General features: G+C 39.0%; 1 protein-coding gene across 1 annotated transcript in view; it reads right to left on the bottom strand.

Moving 5' to 3' along the window:
* The window catches only part of CHIC2 (cysteine rich hydrophobic domain 2), a 55,761-nt gene extending 34,626 nt beyond the window's left edge, over nt 1-21,135 (bottom strand). The window contains exon 1 of the mRNA XM_008522201.2: nt 20,523-21,135. Within this exon, the coding sequence (XP_008520423.1) occupies nt 20,523-20,641 (119 nt within the window). The 5' untranslated portion in view covers nt 20,642-21,135. The remainder of the gene's footprint in view (nt 1-20,522) is intronic.
* Between the last annotated feature and the right edge of the window lie 3,948 nt (nt 21,136-25,083).

The raw sequence follows: 25,083 nt of genomic DNA, 5'->3' as shown, positions 1-25,083 counted from the left end.
GATGATATTTAAAAATATTTTGGATTATGCATTAGAACTGAGACATCTAAAACATTTTAAAACTTTATTCATAAACGAGCCCATTATATGCTAACAAAAATAATATTTTTACGAGAAATTATTTTTCAAAACAAAAAACTTGAGTGAGGAAAGTATTGTTTCACTCTTTCACATCTCTTTCATGTCTGACAATGGAAGACAGCTGGATTCTCACCTCTCTTTTTGCATTCAATCTGTTGTGACAGGCTCTTTTGGTTGATATTTATGAGGAAAACTGGACCTTGCCAGATATGTAGTTGGAAAATTGTGTATACTCTTCTTTGATACTATACCAAAACTTGAATAAGTGGTAGTTTCTCAAGACTTTTTTACAAAGTAGGAAAGTGAAACTGTATCAATGAACTTTTACAACTCTGTTAAACTTAAATCCATTGGTATATCTTGGATTTTGAACACTTTTTTTTTTTTAACCCATACCTGATTTCATAACTTCATGCATTTATCCTTGGGAAAATATTGGCAGACTGAGTTATGCAGCTCTCTCAAATGTTAGCAGGCTTCATTGCGAGTTAACAGAATCATCATATTCATCACTGATCTCATCAAAAAAGTCTTTAAGTATTGGAAAGCTATCAAGCTCACAGTGGCAGATATAAGTTTTCCAAATTCTGATTTTCATATGAATACTGGAATTTTATTATTAATAACAAATGCTATCACTTGTTTGCCTTGAAGTGACAATCTTGCTTAATTTTTAAAAAATAAGAGGCTGAATGCTAACTAACCAGCACTATATAAACAAAAGAAAAAATGGTTCATTTAATTTGAGCTACCACCTACATCTTACAAACTAACTTCAAAGCATATTATTTTCATAGATGGCTTTTTTTCTAGCTTTGAATGTTATTGGTGGAGATAAGCAGTGGCTGTGAATTTTTATAGGTGTCTTTGGTACACATAGGCAATAAAAGCAGGAGAAGGAAAAATGTAGGGAAAAATGGGGAAGGAGAAGTAGAAGAAAAGGGGAAGAGAAGAAAAAAAAAAGAAAATGGGAATTGGCAAAGTGCTACCAACAAGTGTCTCATTTATCATTCAATACCTATTAATTGTCAGTCCATTAATGAAAGAAAATGTAGACATGTGCTATACCTATATCTATTCCTACCACTGAAAGGACCTTTTCTTGAATCATGATTAACATACTCATGGCATTAGAATTAATAAAAGATTTAAACTATTTTCAAAGAATGGCCAAGATAACAAGAAGATAAAATACATTAAACTCAACCTATTTTACTCTTACCTATAAGTTTACAAGTCTACTAGTACTTGGAGAAAAGAGAATTCACTCAAATTACAACTATTAAGCATCTTGTAAATAAGACATCATCATCACAAGGTTCTACAATAGAAGGCTTATACAGCTTAAAAAAAATTTTTTTTTGAAGAAAGAAAGCATGTACAAGGCCAATTTTTACTTTTACATAACTTGAGATAATTTTGAAAGTTCATGTAATACACCTGGTAAAGCTTTGCAGAGGGACTACAACTTTACACCTAAAGCTAAATGGAATATTGAAATAGTCTTGCTTTATCATAGCCCCCATACTTTTTCATTTCACTGTCACCTTGTTCCTACAACCCATAGCTGTAACTCAAAGTGTAAGCTACTCCAGTCTTCCTCTCATCCTCCGATTCACAATCTCCCTCTCCTGAGAGATCCTTCCCCCTCCAAACTCCTTTTAATATTTAACTTTGGAACCCCTAATCTGTTGATCTGCTACCTGGATACCTCCTTAAGTCTTGTCTTTAATTTTTTTTCTTCATTTTAACCAAAAATCCTGTTGACATGACACCTTTTCCCCAGAAAGCCTCAATTATAGCTCATTCCCTGCAGTCCATCTTCTAGAGTTCATCTTCCATGTACCCATAATATCTTACTACATTCTCTCTGGTACAGTCCTTATCATATCTTATTATAATTATGTTAACAAGCCTAACTGCCTACCCTGATAAATAATGAGTTGTTTATGGGTAGGTATGGTATCTTAATTATCTTTATACCCCAAATGTCCAGCCCAATGTCTGATAAATATTCAATAAATATTTGCTGAATAAATCATCAATTTCCAAAACAGAAGAAATATCTACATTCCACTAACTCTTCATTGCAAACTCCCACACCATTGTTCTATAGTCCTCTGATGTCCATGATTTCTGGTTATATCACATTGTTCCAAGACCCAACCACCATTTTCAGCTTCCAGGTCACTCCTCCTCTGTTGAGAGTCCATAAGACCATCCTCAGGTTCAGTAATTCACTAGGAGGACCCACAGAACTCAGCATATAGTTGTACCCATAGCTAGACTTATTAAGGCAAAAGGATACAAAACAAAATCAGCAAAGGGAAAAGGCACATGGGGAAAGATAAGAAACCAGGAGCAAGCTTGCAAGAACTCTTCTCAGTGAAGACACAAAGGACATGCTTAATTCCTCCAGCAACTAGTTTTGACAACATGTATATGATGTAGTCTAGCAGGAAAGCTCATTCGAGACTCAGTGCCCAAGGCTTTTATCGAGGACTGCTCATGTAGGCACCCTCTACTTAGCATGCACCAAAATTCCAGACTCCCAGGGAGAAAGCAAGTATTCAGTATAAACAACATTGTTTGTAGAAACAGTTTAGGCACAGTGAGCCATTCTTATCAATTCTGAAAATACTGGGAAACCTCCCAAAGTCCAAGTTCCCAGACACCAGCCAAGAGCCAACACTGCAAGCAAGGCTTTCTAAGGATAGAAACAGCAAGCCTGCTATGTTAACTCTTTTCTGCACACCTTCATACTCTGTAAGGACACAGACATTCCTGTCACAGTTTTTCTCTTCACCATGACTCTTGTCTTAATCCCAATTAGTTCAATATTCAGCACCAGAACCTAACTGGTTACCTGACCTCATCTATTCTGAGGAAATTCACCTCTATTTAATTCACCAACTCACTCACTGTGAAAGTCTGGATATTGTCACCATTTGGAATTGTACCGCCACTGAAATTTTGAACTGCAGAATTCTTCTCTTAATATTATCATGAATCATTTAATTTCTCCCATCCTTACCAAATTTGTTTTTTTGTCTCTGGTTGTAACCTACTACTTACCGCTCCTCCTTGCTTTTCTACTCCATATCAGCTCCCTATGACTCCACTTCCTTCCTTATCTGCCAGAACTACACAGTCAATCAATTGTCACCATACTCGAACAAACATCCTTTATCTTCTGCATCTTTAGAGTATCTCTCTTCAATCCAACTGAAATGTTTACTTCCCACTGCCTGGAGTTACAATAGAAACATCACATAACTATTATAAATATATTATTTCTAACTTCAGTTGGGTTAATATTATGGTAATTTTTATTCATTCCTAATCAGCTCCCTACTCCACACTTCATAGTTGTTGCTCCTCTCTCTGCTGAACCTTATCCTCACAACCCACATTTTTTGCAGATAACCATAGTTCTTAGCTTCAGCCAGAGAAAAAAGACCTTGAACATAAACTGCCCTGCCTTCTCTCCCTTTCATTTTTAGATTTACCTATGTCTTCAGTATCTTTACCATCTTTCTCAACAGAGGCAAGCTTCCCAAAGCTAACCATTTGCTCCTGGTTGCACCTCCTCCAGTTTCCTCTGCAATCCACTGTATTTCTCCTGCTCTTCTGGCTCCTTACACATAGTCTACAAATCTTCATAAGTCAACCCAGGCTGAGAATCTGAACCCATACGTCCTTCTCCCTTAATGTATGATGGCATCCATCTCTTTTCCTTCCTCATCCAATGTGTTGAAAGAGTACTCTACATTCACTATCTACCTCCCATTCATTATTCAAACTACTACAATCCAGGTTTCAATCCACATTTCTCTACTGATGAGACTGCTCTCAACAGAGCAGTTGAAAACAACTGTTTTCAGCAAGTCCTTCTTCATAAAGCATGCTTCCTCCTAGCAAAGAGCCTGAGTGTCAGAGTGAGGAAGGCCTTCTGTGGCATCGGTTACAGCAAATGCCTCCTTTGCTGTCTTTTATTTCTGCCAAAGTCTTTTTTTTTTTTTTAATTCTAGGCCAACAAAAGACTATCAGATAAAGTTTTAACAAGACCATCTCATTTTATTAAATGGATAAGAGAAGTAGCATTTCATGCTTGTTAACATAACTGAAAAATATCACTTTCAATGATTCTGATGTGACATAAATTACTTAGTTTTGATACTACCTTAGTTCTGGTTTTGGGTTTTATTTTTTAAGTTTGGCAGGAGGTGAGGTTTGTTAGCAATGAAAATGAGATATATGCTTCAGCTTAACTTGACAGCATTACAAATTACTCCTTTTATCCATTATGTTCCTTCAAGTTCAGTTTTTAAATATGGTAAAAATAATTTACTTTATTCTAAGTCAAAGTATAATTAGCCCTGAACAGTATTGGAAAGGACAAATTTCATCTTATAAAATGATAATTTGACATGCTTGAAAGAAGAGCAATGAGTAGGAAGCTGGACTTTCTTCTAACCTAATAACATAACATTCTATTAATCCAAAAAGCTGGAAGTAGCATTTAATAATTTTAAAAGATATGATTCAAGGTGGGTGGCATCTTAATTCAGTTATTTACAAAGACTAATAAATAAAATAAAACTAAAAAAATATTTTACCTTGGCAAGAAGGTCTTAAGATGGAAAATATCATGCACTGTCAGTGGAACCATACACTGTTATAACCATTCCAGAAACCAATTTGGCATTAAAAATATTTATACCTTCGTCACAGTAATTTCTCTTTTAGGAATCTAGCCTAAAAAATAATCTGGAATGTGGGTAAAAATATACATATAAATAAGTTCCCTAAAACTTTACTCACAACAGAGAAAAATAAACAAAATAGCATTATGGGAATGCTAAGTAAATTACAGTATCTTAGTAAACAGACTATTAGATAATTATTAAAAACGAAGTCTGCAAACGAGTACCAGAGAAAGTACATATAATATACTGTTAAGTAAAAAAGAAAATACAAACCGTACATATACCATGATCTCAACTGTGAAGAAAAAAAACTTACAGAATGATAGAACTTTCAAGAGTACAATTTGATAGTATGTAAAAAGAGTCGAAAAAATATTCACACCTTTTGACACAGTAATTCCACTTATAGAACTGTATCAGAAGAAAAGAATTTCAGTGCACAGATATGGTAATGAATAATCAAGTATCCTGCAATGTTATTTTGGTGAAGAAGTATTAAAGACATTCTGTTTCATTTGTTGTTTCTTAAAATAGGATCTATTTTTCAGTAGATGTATAGTAATTGCTAAGTAAATAAAAGTATTTTACAATATAGATTATCACCATCATAAATTTTCTTCTATTTGAATCTTTTATTTGGTATTAACTAGGTATTTTATATACATTTTATATAAGTAAACAGGGAGTTTTGGGTTCACCAGTCAATAGTTTTCCTGAATGCATTTCAACCTTTTCTCCAGTATTAGTCCATTTAATCCCCAGTCCTTTTTACTAACATTTTAACTTATTCTATGTTCCTTGTATCTCCTCATATTAGTATCTCTCAGAATTCACTAATGCATTGTTATTTTGAATTAAAATATGTTTTGAACTCATGGTGAATGTTGCCTTTCAAACACAGAACTGCAAGAATCTGACTGCTTCAATTTGGTTTTTTCTGCATTTATTTTCCTTGCTTCAGAGTTGCAGTGCTAGTTTTTTGGGGTTTTTTTTGTTGTTTTTTTTTAATATCCACGGCCAATCCTCTTCTTTTTTTTTTTAAGATTGGCACCTGAGCTAACAACTGTTGCCAATCTTTTTTTTTCCTTTCTGCTTTTTCTCCCCAAATCCCCCCAGTACACAGTTGTATATATTTTAGTTGTGGGTCCCTCTCATTGTGGCACGTGGGACGCCGCCTCAACATGGCCCATGATAAGTGGTGCCATGTCCGAACCCAGGATCCGAACCAGCAAAACCCTAAGCCGCTGTAGCAGAGTATGCAAACTTAACCACTCGGCCACGGGGCCAGCCCCGCAGTGTTAGTTTTAACAGTGAAAGTTTTAAAACGATAGAAATGCCCTACAATTACATTAATTATAATACATCAATTTGAAAAGATACTACACAGCTCAAATTCATGTGTACTAGAGAGAAGCCTGTTACTCTGAGTGCCTGACTAGGAGGAGCTCCTTACACTCTGGCAAATTAGACCACAAATAGTCATCTGATTTAAGAAAAGCTAATCCCTAGGCTGGCTAGCAGCATATGGGATAGCAGAGCCCAACAGTCCTACCCAACTTGGACAATATTAACTAACTCAATCTGATCCTCTTTCTTCAAGTATCTGAATAAGAGACAATAGCTGGTAACATGAAGCTTAAACTGAAACCAAGATACAATAAAGCCATGAATAAGTAGAAGCCAAGAATAAGCTGAAGCCAACAGTAAGCAGAAACTATGAGACAGGGAAAAAGCGGTCTACCAGATCATGCTTCAATAGCAGAAACTAGAACTGAAAGTAGGTAAGTCATTGCGACAGACACTAGACCAGGGAGCAAAGGACACATGCAGAAAAATGACAACTTCATCATCTGAGCTACACTATATCAAAACAATAATATTCCAGTCTCTTTGAAGCCTGGCTGTACAAATGGCAAAGCTTCCTCTCTTCCTTAGTCTTCATGCGTTCTTACAGTAAACTAGCACTGCTTAAGGCCCCCTAGGCAGTTCTGTTCTTTGAAATCCAATAGAGCCTAATATTCCATACTTTTTAAGACTCCATAATGATATTAACAAAAGTTCCCAAAAGGTCAAATGAAAAATGTAGAATACAAAATACTTTATAAGTATGGTCTCAATTTTTTTTTTTTTTTTTTTGGAGGAAGACTGGCCCTGAGCTAACATCTGTGCCATTTTCCTCTACTTTATATGTGGGACGCCTGCCACAGCATGGATTGACAAGTGGTGTGAAGGTCCACACCTGGGATCCCGACTGGCGAACCCCAGACCGCCGAAGCAGAATACGCGAACCTAACCACCGCACCACCAGCTGGCCTCTCAATTTTCTAATAAAAATATTTACATACACATAGAGAAAAACAGAAACAGTTAATCCATCAAAATATTAACAGTGTAACCGTAGGCAATAAGCTTATGGGTGATACTTCACTTTTTATATTTTCACATTTACCAAAATTTCTATAATAACATATATAGTAGTTCCCCCTTATCTACGGTTTTGCTTTCCATGGTTTCAGTTACCTGCGGTCAACTGTGGTCCGAAAATACTAAACGGGAAATTCTAGAAATAAACAATTCTTAAGTTTTAAATTTTATGCCCTTCTGAGTAGCGTGATGAAATTTCATGCCATCCCATTCTGTCCCACCCAGGACATGAATCATCCTTGTCCAGCGTATCCACGCTGCATAAGCTACCTGCTTGTTGGCCACTTAGTAGCCGACTGGGTTATTAGATCGATTGTCACAGTATCGCAGCGCTTGTGTTCAAGTAACCCTTATTTTACTTAATAATGGCCCCAAAGCACAAGAGTAACGATGCTGCAATTCAGATATGCCAAAGAGAAGCCATAAAGTGCTTCCTTCGAGTGAAAAGGTAAAAGTTCTCAATATTAAGTTGAAGGAAGGGAAAAAAAATTGTATGCTGAGGTTACTAAGATCTACAGTAACTTTTATTAGGGTATATTATTATAATTGTTCAATTTTATTATTAGTTACTGTTAATCTCCTACTGCACCTAATTTATAAATGAAACTTGGTCATAGGTATGTATGCATAGGAAAAAACATAGCATATATAGGGTTGCATACTATCTGCAGTTTCAAGGCATCCACTGCAGTCCTGGAATGTATCCCCCACAGAAAAGGGGGACTATTGTATTACTATTTTAAACTAAACAAAAGATTTCTGGAAAAATTCTTTTAATAAGGACTAGGAACAAAATACCAAATGTTGAATGGTACATATGGTAATGGTACCTGTATGGTAAACTGTATGGAGCAAACACCAAAATATTAAATGAGCTATGCCTTTTGGTGATTATAGACGGTTTATTTTTTGCTTCACTAGGAAGTACTACTTTCCAATTTTTAAATAATCTGTATATTTATCATCAGAAAAAGGATTAAACCTGAAGAAAAAAATAGATGATTAAAGAGGTTTTGTTTTTATTTTTAAGTCAGACTGAGGGAAATGAATGTGCAATTGACATGTCTCGATTTCAAGATAATTCTAGTAGTTTTAAACTATATTTTAGAGTATATTTTTAAAGATCTTTAAAGTATGTTTAAACATATATTAAGTAAATTGTAAAGAATTGAGAAATTAAAGAGAAAAAATTCTTAATACAACAGTAGAATCTCAGAATCTAAGAGCTAGAAAGGACCAAAATTATCATTCAGTCCAAATATTTCATTTTACAGATGAAGAAACTAACGCATAAGAGGCAAGTAACTCCGGTGTCATGGCTAATTAAAATGTAGGATCTAGGCTAGAGCCTTACTCTCCAGAACCCAAGCCCAGAGCAATTTCTACTACAGAACAATGCCTCTAATAACTTTCTCTGTAAGCAGAGAAAATGTTTACCTCCTTGAACTAGAAGCTTCTAAACTGAGAAAATACTTGAGAATTGGAGGAAAAAAACTTCTTTTTCCATCAAACAAATTTTAAAATTAACATATATTTAAAAAGTGAATATTCTCATGGATTTAGAAAAAAATCTATTTTTGAGCTTTTCACATTTATACCTAAAACGCCAAAATAAATAGGATTTTGTTATAAATGTTTGTGTTGATGAATAATACAGAGAACACATAAGTGTGTTGCTTTGGTTCCATAAAATAAAAAGCAATTAAGCAAACACACTCTGGAGCCAGAGTGCCCAGATTGAAATCCTGACACTGCCATTTACTAGCTGTGTCACTTTGAGCAAGTTAGTTACCTTTTCTGGGCCTCAGTTTCCCTATTTATACACCAGGGATAATAACAGTGCCTAACTCATCACACACGTTCATACACACTGTTCAAAACAGTGCATGGCATAAACCCTAAATGTTGTAAATGCTTTTATTATCATAAAACAACATAAATGTCTGCTGTGTTTTTATTATGGCTATTATCCTTCTAATAAAGTGGGCAATATCATCATTTAATATCCACTATGGATAACCTGATAAATTAGAGAACATCCAGATCTCAATGACTTCATAACGTACTCTTCAAACAGCTTAGCAAATAGAATAGCCAATGATCAAATTGGCTAATGTTAACTGTCAAAGATTTTCCGACTTTTTGCCAACCTTCTTCAAGGTCAAGGGGTGGCGTGGAAGCAACAGGGTACACAGAGAGGTGCTGGGTTCAGGAAAGTCAGGCAATATTAAAGACTTCATAGCTAATATGGGCCAGCATTAGGCCAGGAATCCACACAGGTGAAACAAAGGTTGAAAAGCACAAAGAAGTTATTGTGGTGAAGAGGGAAGAGTAACACAGTGGAGAGACAGAATACCTGAATTCTAACCCTGTTTCAGATATAAAATAGATATCTTACCTTAGGAAAGCAAATCTCCCTTCTAGTTTTATTTGCCCAAGTAAGACAACTGGCCTCTCAGGGTTATATATGGCCCAAAGGTCAAATGCTGTCCCAAAATTTTTAAGAAAAAAAAAGAAGCTGGGATGGCCTGGTGGCAGAGTGGTTAAGTTTGCATGCTCCATTTCAGTGGCCCAGGATTCGCAGGTTCAGATCCTGGACACAGACCTACACACCGCTCATCAAGCCATGCTGTGGTAGCATCCCACACACAAAACAGAGGAAGACTGGCACAGATGTTAGCTCAGGGACAACCTTCCTCAAGCAAAAAGAGGAAGATTGGCAACAGATGTTAGCTCAGGGACAATCTTCCTCACCGGAAAAAAAAAAGAAAGAAAGAAAAGAAAATTAGCAAGGTTTTCTGAGTTCACATTTTATAGATGGGACAGCTGCTACAAAACAGGAAGAAAGTTTTAAAACTTTATTCTTGTCAAAAAAGTTTGAGTTTTTTTCTCTTTGCAAGAGAAAGCTGTCAAAAGTTTATACTCTTTATCAAGTCTGGTTCATCTCACATTCTGATAGAAGAAAGTATGAAAAAAGAAAAATGTAGCACACAGTAAGGGGGAGGAGGTTGAGATTTAATTTTAAATAGGAGAGCAGGACTCATTAAGAAGATAACTGTGGGGGCCGGCCCAGTGGCGCAGCGGTTAAGTGTGCACATTCCTCTCCGGCGGCCCAGGGTTCGCTGCTTCAGATCCCAGGTGCGGACATGGAACTGGTTGGCAAGCCATGCTGTGGTAGGTGTCCCAGATATAAAGTAGAGGAAGATGGGCACAGATGTTAGCTCAGGGCCAGTCTTCCTCAGCAAAAAGAGGAGGATTGGCAGCAGTTAGGTCAGGGCTAATCTTCCTCAAAAAAACAAAAAAGAAGAAGATAAATGTGAAAGATTTGAAGGAGGTGAAGGAGCTAGCCATTTGGATATCTGGGGGGAATATGCTAGAAAGTGGAACCAGTCAGTGCAAAAGCCCTAAGCCAGGAGAGTGCCCGGAATAATTCAGAGAATGGAAAGGAGTCTATTGTGACTAGAGTGGGGTAAACAACTGAAAGAATAGTAGAAAAGAAGTCAAAGAAGTAATGACAGGCCAGATGAGATAGGGTCTTGTAGGCCATTAAAAAGGACTTACTACTCTAAAGATGGGAGCTTTGGGAAGGGTTGATGCAAAAAAAGAGACATGATCTGATTTACGTTTTAAAAAGATCACTGTGGCAGAGTACCAGGAAGACTGTAACGGTTGAGAGCAAAGGTGGAAGCAGGGAGAAGGAAAGTCTAACTACAAGGCAGAAGACAGACAATGACAACTCATGCCAGCAGTGAAGACGGTAAAAAGCAATCAGACTTTTAATATATTTTGAAGACACAACCAATAGATTGATTTCTTGACAGATTGGATGTGGTAAAAGAGAAAGAAGGACATCAAGGATATGTTACGCTTTTTTAGTCTAACCAAATAGGACGCCAGATCCGCTATCAACTGAGAAAGAGAAGGCTGCAGTTAAAACTGATTTGGGGGAAAGATTATAAATTTAGTCTTGGATATTTTGGATTCTGAGACATCCAACCTGTACAAATCTATAGACTCACAGAATTTTACCTTCCTATAGATGTGACAAGACCTATGAACATATAAACTAGAAATTTCAGATTCAAACTGAACACATGGGTTATGCAGATGGCAAATGAAGACAGCATTTATCTCCTAATGCTGAACTCTGAGCTCAATGCAATTGGCTTTTTTACTTGGGGAGGTGAAGTCACAACTACAGAAGAATTACAGACTTTAACGCATAAAAAAATCACACTTTAAATTCATCTGGCTGCCTCAACATACATCTGAGTATCAATGTGGTTCGAGGAAGAAGGGCTAGAACTGAAAGTGTACGACGTTTGCGCAGAAGATACAGAACCCCTGGAGTTGGAGACACATATATGAGTCCTAGAACAAGTCTAAAAATTTTAACTGTGTGATCAAATTCTGAACGTTTTGGTTCATCTAGCTCTGCGACTGTGTTCATAAACTAATGAAATCAAAGACTTCATTATTTAAATCATGTATTACATTCACTTCATCATAAACCTCATCACTATACACACTTCTATAATATTCTAACATTAGAATTTTATTAATTTTCAATTAAGATTATATTTTCAAGTATTAACAGATGATTACATATGTTGTTAAATAGTGAAAGTTATGTAAACGCATACTGATTAAACTTCATGCTTTTAACTTCTGATGATACAGGAATTCAACTAATCCACCTCAACTACTTCAAATTAAGGAAAAAAGATTTTGTATACCTAATTTATACATATTTTAGAATATTCTTCATACTTACATAAATCTTATGAGAAACACAATGATGATAAATTATTTTAAGAAATAATATGTGGTGGAATTGGTTTATGGTATAGACTACCAAAAACAGCAATTTCAAGTAATGTTTAGAATTGAATAGTTTAGAATAGTTCAGAAAGAAGGCTGGGGACATAGGAAATCCTTCACTGGACTAACCAAGAACTCCACTGTAACTACAAGGCAAGACCAAATAGAACAAAACAAGGAGCTCTCGCAGGAAGCATATATATGTGTGCGTGTGCATGCGTGTGCACGCGTACCCAAAAGTCCAACCAACTCTACCCTAAGAAACTTCATTTACTAGATGGTAGGATGGAAAAGAGCCTTTAAGAAGAAAAAATCAGGCCAGCCCTGTGACTGAATAGTTCAGTTCACGTGTTCCACTTCAGCGGCCCAGAGTTTCGTCATTTTGGATCCTGAGCGTGGACCAAGCACCACTCATCAGGCCATGCTGTGTCCCACATAGCACAACCAGAAGGACCTACAACTAGAATATACAACTACATACTGGGGGGGTTTTAGGAAGAATAAAAGAAAAGATGGGCAACAGATGTTAGCTCAGATCCAATCTTAAAAAAAAAAAAGAAGAAAAAATCATTTTTCCAGGTCTTTGTGAGAAAATTTCAGCCCTTGTGAAACCAATTTAGTTTTAAGTGGAAAGATGTAAAAAGCACAATCTTTTCCTCGAATCTAATGAACAAATCATTGTCAAACACCACACATCTTGTAGCTAAAGACTACCACTTTGAAGTCCTCACTTCAAACTCTATGATGTTGTGGGAAAGCCCCTCTCCACTTCTGCCACATGTCTGTTCTCTTGGCATACTAGCTGCCCTGTGGAAGCAGAACAGGAAATGCAGGCATGTCATCAAGATAGTGTCCAGTCAACAGTAAGGGCAGCCACAGTTCTTTGACCTCACCCTCTAGAAAGCCAAAACAAAAAACAAAAACAAAACAAACAAAAAAAACCCACAACTAGGGAAAGAGACAGCAAAAGCAGCCATTGCTGTGTTTTCCCATACCTCATGGAAAAGCTGTGAAATTTGACAGCTTATGGACAGAATTCTAATACCTCCTCTATCTAAAGATTATCACCCTCGACCTAGGCCACTATCATGTCTCATCTATACATGTTCCAATAGCCTACCTACCATTCTCCCATTTCACTTTAAGCCCTCTACAATCTTTCTGGACCCTTCTGAGCTCACTAACCTCATTTCCAGGCACTAAGCCCTTTGTTCACTATACTCTAACCACAATACAGAAGTATCCTCTCAGTTCCTCAGGCAGGCCAAGCTTATTTTGCTATCCTCCAGACCTGAGGTGCTTTTCACAGGACTCTTTCATCCTTCCTAAATGTTACCTTCTCGGAGAGGTTTTCCCTAATCACATTATTTTCAATCACTGCACTCTATTGGTTCTATTTCATAGCAATTTTTTCAGATATAATTTGTCTATTACCTGTAAACTCCATGAGGGCAGAGGAACTATGTGTGTTTCACTCATAACTGTATACCCAGAGCCTCACATAATACCTAGTACAAAATTTAACAAATACTTTTTAAATTACTTACCAGGAAACCTCAAGAAGACAACTGATAATGAAGGATTAAGCAAAAAATGCTCTGAGGAAACAAATTATCTTAAAATCCAACTATTAAAATTTAAGCATCTGAGGGGCCGGCTCCGTGGCTGAGTGGTTAAGTTTGCACGCTCCACTGCAGCGGCCCAGGATTCGGATCCTAGGTGCGGACATGGCACCGCTCATCAGGCCATGTTGGGGCGGCGTCCCACATCCCACAACTAGAGGGACCGGCAACTAAGATATACAACTGTGTACAAGGGGGGTTTGGGGAGATAAAGAAGAAAAAAAAAAAAAAAAAAAGATTGGCAACAGTTGTTAGCCCAGGTGCCAATCCTTAAAAAAAAAAAAAAAGAGGAAGACTGGCAACAGCGGTTAGCCCACGTGCCAATCTTTAAAAAACAAAATAAAATAAAATTTAAGCATCTGAATCCAGCACTCAGAAGCAACTTCTCTTACTTTATACAGGGTTCTAACAAGGTTGGTTGCCTCATTTCTAACCTACAGCTGACCAATTAGAAAGAAACGAAGAAGGTAAACAGGAAGCAACAAGCCACACGTGAAATTCAAAAGAAGTGCCATTTAGAGAAGACCCTCAAACCCCAAAACACCTCAATGGCCTCTAAGCACATCACTGTATACCAACCTGGTAATAACTGCTCTTGATTAAATGTTTCCTCTACTCAATCACATAATTCAATCTCAGGATCTTATTTTAAAGCAAGAAAGCATATGTCATCTTTTAGGTTGCTTTCCAAGAAAATGGTATAATTAACCAAAAAATGTGCACAAAGGGATAAACATCAAAATACGTGATAAGTGATATTTGCTGAATGGCTACTGTGGTTCCAGGTCATGAGATAAATTATTCCTGACTCTCACACTTAATCTCTGAGACAGATATCATCCCTTCTGCAGATGAGAAAACTAGAGTTCAGAAAAGTTAATGGTTAGAGTTAGGAAGTACCTGAGAGTTGAAACCAATCTGCTTGACGTCAAAGACCACACTCTTGCCAGAGCACCGTCTACTACTTTCCAAATGTGTCTGACATGAGAATCTACCTAAGCTCTTATTAAAAAGAAAAATTCCTATACTCTTCCCCTAAAGATTCTGATTGGGGATATCTGGGGTAAGAACCTAAAATGTGTATTTTTAAAAATGCCCTTAGTGATTCTGATAATCAGGCAAACTTCAGAAATCTTGTACTGGGAGTAAAGCTAGACTGCATAAACATGGAAACACTGATATGAGATATGGTTTTATAAATGGATTCCAAAACAAATTATGAAAACTCACAAAAAAGTTTTACACAAAAGATAATGAGGTACTCAGAGTAAAATACTAAGAGTCTCTGTTGCTATATGTTATATTTGAAGCTTAATTTTATTGAGAATGAAATCTTAAGTAGCTTTATAGTAGATTAGAAAGCTAAGCCAGACATAGATACAACAGAGACTTAAAAGATTCCCTTCTGAGTATACAGTTAGTTAGTCTCATATCCCAGGCCTTTAATCTATTAGGAATATAAACTCAGGTTGGAGTTCAAGAACGGTTCTCAAAAATATTATTCCTTAGAATAATATTATTATTTAGAGTAATGTTACTTAGAATAATAGTATTTGATTATTTATCATCATAAATAATTCCATATAACTTACTTTTCACCATTTCATCCCTGTATTCCACTTAGCTAGTCAAATAAAATTTTGAGTACTAGTCAATTTCACATCTGTTGGTAGGCAGCAATCCAACACTGAATTATTTGGACTGAAACACCATGTGAATCTCAAATACAAATATGGCAAAATTTTGACACTTCAGTTTACTACCATATTTCTCATTTCTTTAAGAAAGTTTACCCACTGAGAAGTTTTAGTAGTTGTCCCAATTAAAATGTTTAGCATTTTTTTCCTTCATATTATCAAAGATATGTTCAATGCTATATTCTAAACCAAACTAGTCTCCTTTCAAATTATAAACAGTAAGAAAAATCTCTGGGAAAAAGAATGTCTGCCTTAATTTGACAATTTCCTCATAATCACCAAATTTTGTTCAAAAACAAAAGAGAGGGGGGGGCCAGCCCAGTGGTGTAGTGGTTAAGTTCACGCACTCCACTTCAGCAGCCTGGAGTTTGTGTGTTTGGATCCTGGACACAGACCTACACACAGCTTGTCAAGCCACACTGTGGCAGCGTCCCACATACAAAGTAGTGGAAGACTGGCATAGATACTGGCTCAGGGACAATCTTTCTCAAGCAAAAAGAGGAAGACTAGCAACAGATGTTAGTTCATGGCCAATCTTCTACCAGGAAAAAAAAAAAAAGAGGAGCCAGTTATCTTTTGAATGTGATTTTATGAGTTCTATTGTAAAATATTGTTTACCTCCATGAGGAGGTACAGAAAATGAAGAAAACAGTTATTCCTTTGGCAATTCTGACAAGACCCATGGATGTATGCAATTAGCTCCCTTATTTAGAGAACATTTCAGACCTATAATATTCCAGACACTATATTAAGTAATGGAGAAACAAAGACCAATAAGCACAATCCCTGTCCTCAAAGAACTTTACAGCCTTGCAGAAAAACATCAATAAGGTCTTCAAAAATCTCAAAAGTTTAATCTTTCAAAATGGAATATGCCTTATAAATTATGCTGGTTGGGGGAAAGGAAGAGAGAATTATGAAGTTTTAAAAAATTGTTTAATTGAAGTGATTCTGTTATTTGGGCAAATCATGTTCGGGTCTCTTGGTGGTGGTAACAGTATCTAGTAGCAGTTTTGAAATACTGATAACATTTCAAGACGGACAATTTTTCATTTACTCTATCATTTGAAAAGTCAATAAATACTAAGGTGTTCTTGTGATGTCATCTACAGAAAGATCCTATTGTACTCCAAGCAGTTTCCAAATTTGTTCAAGCCACATCTGTAAATCTTTTGATTTTCTACAGCATACCTGAGACAAAGATGAGCAAAGAGAGCAATGTCCCACAGCCAGTGATTTAAAACTGGTGCTGAAGGGTAAGGAATTATTTGTAGAGATGGTCGGAAGATTACAGCTCAGAAGAGAGTACACAAAGACAATAATTTAGTGAAATTAGAAGAGAATAAAATGAAAAACAAACCTCAACAAAATAACTCGGCTCTATGACAGAGCTTAATTTAGAAGAGAAAGAGTACACCTGCCCTAGGAAAGCCCCAAGTTTGATTCTGATATGGGAGGGCATAAAGTAAAATAGGAGCAAATAATGTCAGTTATGATAATAGTTGGAAAATACTCACCTAAAACTAGTTTTAAATTCTAATTTTTAGATTAACACATCATTTAGCTCTATCATTGTGAAAAATCAAAGTCAACAAATGATCATTATATTTTGCACAAATTTATTCTGAGGGGTAAAGAACTCCATAATTTAAACATATTAACCAATGTGGCCAATACTACCTAATAAATTAGTTTCTTCCTCATCTTCATTACATGATGAGAAATCATACACACACAAACAGAAAATCTACTTTTAATTGAAGTGTGAGCTCAAGCCTTTTCAATCACATGTACATAAATATTATGCAACGATAGGAACTTATCACTTTCCTCCCTTCTTTCAAATACCACTTTTCCTCAAAATATGCTTCTGCACAAGATTTCTCCCTGTTGGAGCTACCACTCTGTTCCATATTTTCTACATGCAAATCTAATATGAAGGAAATTATTATACTCATCCAGAAGAATGTCAAGAAAGAATACTGATCGTGTTGAAAGCACAAGGTATAAGTCTGACTTGGGGTCAATACAAAAATATTTGTATTAAACATGACATTAAAGCAGACTTTGTTTAGGCAAATTATACATTGTGCATCCTTACGTCCCAAAAATCTGATTATGCCCCCAAACCAACCAAGACCTGCCTGTGTAGCAAAAAATGGAAGGTAACTTACTTTCTCACATCACTATAATGACATGCCAAATCACGCCATATTGAGTATACAGTGATTTCTAAAATAAGAGTAATATTGTAATGCCATATATAAAGTAGGGAGAAAAAAAGAGTTGAAATATTCAACTATAAAGGTCTACTCAAAAGTGAAATCTGTGAAAACACGGATTACAGATGATTCAGTTTACATTACCATTTACTTTCAAACTGGTAAGGGAAGACCGCTCTGACCAGCTCCTCAGTTAAAAAACGGTGGGGGGAGGGGGGCAGCAGCAGTGATAAGTTTAACCAGTCTTACTATAACTGTTTTAATAGCTCTTCCTCCTTATATTTAAAGGCAAGAAAAACTGAATATGCTCCACAGTTACAGTAACCCATAAGCACCAGTTTCAAAACCTTTATAGGTGCTAACTGGGCTACTCATTGGCATAGTACGCCTGTGAATTATGCATGACAGAGTCATATTAAAAAAAGTTTTGTATTACTATGCTTATCTATGCCATCACAAAACAGGCTTAGGTTTTCAATGCAGCAAGATCCCTATTAACTCTCATCAAAATAGTTCACATAGTAATTTAACCTCATATAAACTGCTAAGAAATGGGAAAAAACAGACTAAAGTGAATCACTGTTAGGTCTGAAAATGGCAGTTCAGATTTCTTAGTACTCTGCTTTACATGTCTGTTTCTCAAAGTGGAACACTATAGGTGTGAAGGATAATTAATAAAGGCTGATATTTATTGAGCGCAGTACTACACAACGTGATGAATTCTTTGCATGTACTGTCTCATTTAATCCTTAATAATCTTAAAAGTTAGGAACTATACTATCCTGATCTTAACTGAAGAGACACAGATAATTTACCCAAAAAGTGGCAGAGGACAGATTTGAAGCCAGAGTCCAGAACCAAGGTAATATGGAAGAGCAGGAAGTGTTTGAGGGAGATCACAGAAATACTAACTCTCAATGTAGAAAGGCATCCCGTTTACTGGTAGCATATAGTTCCTCCTTATCCTCTGGAATAGTGGTTTTCACTCTTGGCTACATATTAGAATCACTTGTGGGACTTTTTTAAAAACCATCCATTCCTGGGACCCTCACTCAGATACTTGGCCTTCAATTGTCCTGGCCTAGGGCAAAGACTGGGTTGGGTTTTTTTAAAGCTCCCCAGGTGATTCTAACGGGGAGCTAACATCAAAACCACCAATAATTCTCTCACACCCTGTTAACCTCTCTGAGTAGCCAACTACAATCAAATTTACTGATCACCTACTTGGCTCTGAGCACTTCACCTACTATATTTTCCATTTACCCAAGAGTGCTTAGCTTTTCTTTTCCTTCAACAGAGGAAACATTACAACTACAGCTGCCCCTTTCTAAATAACAAAATTTTGCCAGCTTTCTTTGATATGAGGAATGTAGGGGGAAAGGTGGGCGGATAGCATGAAAAAGTTTGAAAATCCCTTCTTTAAGCACCCATATAATCCTCAGGTTTAAAACAATGTGAAAAGGTCCTAAGAGCCAAACTAAAAATTAAATGGCAGGCTATGAGTCTAAAAAAGTTCTGTGATGTATGTTAAAGATTTAATATCTATGATATTTAGTGACATTTCTTAATTTTGCTGGCAATGACAGTTACAACACTAAGTAAGTTATTGTGGTGATAAATTCCATTGTCTTCTCATGGCTCTGTGACAGTGATTATGCAGTGTTTTTACCCTCTTAACAGGTGCTAAAGAAATCAAAGAATTACATCAGGATACCCAAACAACAGTATGTCTGGTCATATCATGTACTGAGAAACGCAAGGATTTTGCTGACAATCTTATATGGGATCTTATACGAGATGTCTCACTGTTGGACTCAAACTTATTCCCTGCACATCCCACTCACCCTATACCAAAAATATTATGAAAACTGTTCCAGACCGTCTCAGACTTGCTGGCCCTTTTATTTCACCCAAGGTGAAGGGTGAAAATATCTGACAAGCAGGGAAGTTTGATCTATGATTTGAATAAGCGATCTAAAATGAAAAAGAGTACAAATACTTCAAGTTGTACCAAACTCGACTTCTCGGAGAAACATTACAAAACTTCCTGCTTCCGGACAGCTCATTATTTGGTTCAAGTTTTCACATTCCTTTATTAGTCATAACCTTTCAGAAAGCTCTCATTCGCTATTGTTTGAATAATATCAGACTTCTAAAACGTTGCTAACTGGACTTACAGAAACCCTTACCAAATGAAGCAGCCACCCTAGAGTTCATGCCCCATGGAGGGCCTTAGATCACAAAGAACCCAACCCTCAGTAACCTGAGCAGAGTGTGTCCATCACCTAGATTTGTTAAAAAAAAAAAAAAAAATTAGTTGTAAAACATCTATAGTGCTGCATATCTTACATACACGTTCCTCTATACATTTTTATCACATACAATGACAGAACTTGCACGAGCTCCGCAGAAACTGACTCTGCGAGAAACCAGGACGACCTATGGGTATGTGCGAAATGGACACCACGACCGTGAACCACTCGTTACCGATTGTCACTGGGGTCTCACACGGCCAAGATCTGGCCTTTGAGCCATATGTCACTAGGCTCAGAGGCACAGACGAGGAAAGAGAACCACAGGGCAACGGGATGAGACAACGAGGGGGAGGCACCTCATAAATACGTGTACTTCCACCCCGAAGCCGAAGGGGTGGCCCGAAGGGCAGACCCTAGAGAAAAGCCCTGTCTTCTGGGACCCGTCACCGTCCCGGGCCTGTAGGGCCTGCTGAGAGGTGGGTGTCGGGGAGTAAGGCAGCGTCTGTCTCCACTTCGGAGACCTAAACAAACGAAAATACGGCAAGTTCTCACTTCCTGGTCGCCTCCTCCTCCCGAAGGCCCCCGGCACAGGCACAGGACAGACGCCGCGGAAAGAGGGCTCCCGAGGAGGAAGGGCCCCCCCTCAGCCCTGCACCTCCCGTCCTCGCCCTCGCCCTCCTCCGGGCCTTACACGGTGACGTGACCGGAGCCGCGGACCACCACCGGGTCCGGGGAGTACTTGAGCAGCTGCTCCTCCAGGGCCCGCTCCTCGTCCTCCTCCTCCTCATAGATCTCGTCGAAATCCGCCATCCTGAGCCTCCGAGGCCCTCTGCCCGAAGGGGCCTGACTCCAGGGGCCGCGGCCGGGATCCGGGCTGGCGAGGCGGCGGAGGCTGCGGGGAGTCGCTGCCGCGGGCTCAGAGGCCGCGGAGTTCGCTCTTGGCTGTCTCGGCTCAGGCTACAGAGGAGATGGGGTCCCGGCCGTCGCCGCAGCCGCCGCCATTACCGTCAGCAATAACAACAACACAATGTCAACATCCGCCCAACGGCCGACACCTCCACCAGCTCCGCCGCCGCCGTCGCCGCCGCAGCAGCAACTCAGGCAACCACAGCAACAGCCAGGGCTACCCGCAGCGGGAGCAGCCGGCTACGGCATCGCGAGACTTCCCGGGAGTGCGGGCGGGCGCGTGGGCGCGTGGGCGCGCGGGCTGGCGGGCGGGAGCGCGCACGTGAGGCCTCGCGCGCTCCCAGGCCGCCTTCCTTCCCTCCTCCGCTTCCCCCCCACCGACGACGCCTTGGGCGCGCGCTCCCGCCGGCCGGGCCCCGCCCTCCAGCAAATGGGTCGCCCGCACGCTGAAGGGGTGGCCCGGCGGGCCGGAGGCGTTGACCCCGATTCACATAACAGAGCTCGGAGTGTCTGGTGGGGCGCTTAGTTCCCCAAAGTAATCTCTAACCAAAACAAACAGCTAAAAATAAAAACCCGGGTGGAATAGAGAATTTATTGTGCGTGTGATTGCCAGTTTATCTAATAATCGAATCTCGCTTTTCGTCAGTTTTTTTAGTTTGTGATGAGAACCAGAGTCAGTACTTCCCCAGTTAGAGGAGCCCAACAGGCACACCGCAAATATTTTTGTCCACCATAGTACAGGACTTTTCAAAACATGTCCAAATTCAAACATCTTGACCCATCATCCCCTTAAATATAGTCCAATATGTGAGGCCAATGACGCTGACTTGTTTTTCCTTACAAGAAAAGTCATTGTAGTTACGCTATGAAACAAAATTGACAAATTCTCTGGACTCCAGATACGACGATGCAGTTTCCTGCCCCAGTTCCTTCATCAACCATAACCTGTTTTCTTCCATTAAAATCTTAGGGAATACCTTTCTCTTCCTTTCAGCTCTTCTCACGAAAGGGAAGGGGAGCTGGGAAAGAGTTTAATGGATTCTGCTTGCCTTCCTGGACCTCTGGTAAAGTCCTACGGGTCACCTTGGGTACTTGGTTTCATAGTCAAGAACCTGTCCAGGCATCCAAATAATTCCAGGACAGGAGTGGGCTCCTGAGAGAGCCCTGGACATTGAGCATATACTGTGGGGAAAAGGATAGTCATAGTGGACCCAGCGCTGGTCAGACTGTTCACCAAGTACAGTGTTTCCATCCTGGCAGTTCACTTTACGTGGGTCATTGTTGAAGTTGAGAAAGTGCAAAGGAGGGCAATGAGGACAATGAGAAATGCCAAACAATCTCCTTTTGGAAATGGTTGAAGTAAATGAGCATAGTTAGCCAAGAAAAGATGAAGGAAAAACACAGTAATGTGTCAGACTTGCTATGTAGCTCCCCAGAGGACATTTATTCATTTATTCATTCACCAAATGTTTACTCAGTTCTAACTATGTGGAAGGCACTGTGCAAGGGTGGGTGTGTTTGTGTTTGTGTGTGTGTGTGTGTATGTATGAATGAGACACAGTCCCTGCCTTCCAGCAGCTTGTTTATCACTAAGGCAAGCAATTGTAATTCTGTCAAGTCCTCCCAGAGGAGTATACAGAGAGTGCTAACAAAGCACGCAGAAAGGAGCTCAGTTTGGTGGTTAACAATGGCCTCTGGAGCCTGACTGCCTGCATTTGAACCTCAGCTCTGCCCCTTACTCTGTGATCTTGGACAAGTCACTTAACCTCTCTGTTCCTCATGTGTAAAATGAAACAATACCGCACTGGGCTGCTCTGCAGATTAAATGGATGAATATATGTGAAGTGCTTAGAAGTGAGCATGGCACGCAGTAAATACAGGATGACAATAGGAGATCTCTAAGGCCCCATCCAGCTAATCAGTTCTATGAGGTTCAGCACAATTTTTTGCTTTATGTAATGCTTTACTTTTTATGAAGCACATATATAATATATCATTTGATATTCCCCAAGAACCCTGTGAGGTAACCAAGGAAGATGTAATTTATTCCTAAGTTTCAGAGATGCTATGTGACTTTCTCATGGCCAAATGGCTATTTAAGAGTCAAACTCAGGGCGTCAACTCCAGTGCACTGGGTAGGCCAAGCTCCTGAATTTCCTTCTTGGCAAGAACCAGGCAGCCAGTGGCTTCACTCAGTTAAAGGAGTGGCTTCAAACAGGAGGGTGAGAAAAGGAAACAAGAGGAAGGAAGGTCAGTGTGTTCTGGGCATGGCCCACACCCTGTGTGCTGTGACTGAGAACTCACCTTTCTGTAGAAACAGTGGCCAAGATAAGGGGCTAGTGCCCCCAATACCTAAATCATCATGTAGCTGACAAATTCCCAAGGGCAGAGGAAGTCATGCACAGCTCCTTAAATCTCTAGCACTTTCCACAGTTCCTGCTTCTGAGAAGGAGCCCAATAAATGTTATCTGAATTAAGATATATTGTTTCTAGTGCTATTTCCAGAACATCATGAGTTAATTAGACTTCCTAGGACTGTGAGAACCTCACCCTTATCTTAATGCTGGTTCTGTGTGGGGGAACTGTTCTTACTCTAAGATCAGTTCAACAGAGAGATCTTTGTAACTCCCACTGCCTCAGTGTAAGGCAGGGGCTGTCTTATTTTTGCTCTTCCTATTTTGCTGTTCTTTTTCCTGCTCTGAAAAACCTGTCAGAGCCAGCAAAAGGGTGTGGGATCTGGGAACGAGGCCAAGAGGCTGAAGGAAGATGAGTCAAACATTTCCCCGATGATGGTTGACATCATAATCCCAAACTTCACCCCAACCCCTCAGGGTCCAGTTTCCCGTCGGACTCCTTCCCCAGTCTCTTCCTGAGGACAAACTCCCCTTCTCAGTATCTTTTCTCTTAGTGTTCAGGTGCTCTCCGGCTCTCTACTGTATCAACTTCTCTCCATCTGAGTTCCCCTTTACATTCCTGCTTCACACACTTTCATGTTTACCTTCAGACCAAAATGCTCAAAACCAAACAGGATAATGCCTCAGGGCCTCATGAGGCAACAAATCTTCTGTTGCTTTTAAGGCAAATATTCCTAGATTTGAAAACTTCAAGTTCTGTCACTACCTAGCTGAGTGGCCTTGGGCAGATTCAACTTTCTAAGCTTCCTTTTCTTCATCCTGAAATGGAACCTATGTCATGAGGTTAGCAAGGATCAAATGAGGTAATGCATGTGCTGTGGACTGAATTGTGTCCCCCAAAATTCATTTGTGGAAGCCCTAACCCCAATGCAATGGTATTTGGAGATAAGGATTTGGGGGGTAATGAGGTTTGGATGAGGTCATGAGGGTACGGTCCTCAGGATGAGATTAGTGCCTTTATAACAAGAGACCAGAGAGGTAGGTCTTGGTCTCTCCCCCCAACTCTCCCCTTGGTGTGAGGCAGAAAAAAGACTGCCAATTACAAGCCAGCAAGTCGGGCCTCACCAGGAGCCAAATCAACCTGCGCTTTGATCTTGCACTTCCAGTCTCCAGAACTGGGAGAAATAAATTTCTGTTATTTAAGTTACCCAGTCTATGGTCTTTTGTTATGGCAGCCTGAGCTGACAAAGGTGGCATGTAAACCCTCATTTGTTCACTCATTCATTAAACAAATATGCATTGAGTTATTCCCATGTGCCATACTCCGTGTCAGGAACTAGGGTTTAGCAATAAGGTAGTAAACAAAACACAGTCCCTGCCTTCATGGAGCATAAAGTCCATTGGGAGGGCTGACAGACAATTATAAAAATGGTTAACTATTAGAATTGTGATCAGTCCTGTGGAGAAGAAGAGGGGTGTCCATGAGATTAGTTAACAGACCTAACTCACTCTGAGAAATCAGAAATTCTTCTCTGGGGAAATGACATTTAAGGTGAGCTAAGAAAAAGTATGAGGGTGGGGAAATAGAAGAGAGGAGAAAGTTCCAGGCAGCAGAAACAGCACGTTTGTCTTAATTAGTTTGGGTCGCTATAACAGAATACCATAGACTACATGGCTTATAAACAACAGAAATTTATTTTTCTGCCCTCATGACCTAATCATCTACCAAATGCCCCCATCTCCTAATACCATCACGTTGGGGGTTAAGATTTCAACATGTGAATCTTGGAGGAGCACAAACATTTAGTCTATAGTAATGTTTAAAGACCCTGGGGCACAAAAGAGCATGACCCAAATCAGGTACAAACCAGAGCTAGTGAGGTTGGACCATAGTGAGGAAGGCAGAGACAAACTGAGATGGGGGTGAAGAGGTTGGGAGAAACTTGAAGGCCTTGGTAAGGAGTCTGAAGTTCATCCTAAAAGTAAAGGAGA

Source organism: Equus przewalskii, chromosome 3 (genome assembly GCF_037783145.1).
Source record: "Equus przewalskii isolate Varuska chromosome 3, EquPr2, whole genome shotgun sequence".
Lineage (NCBI taxonomy): Eukaryota > Metazoa > Chordata > Mammalia > Perissodactyla > Equidae > Equus > Equus przewalskii.
Note: the sequence above shows the minus strand (reverse complement) of the source record. Positions and strands in the feature narration are given on the sequence as shown.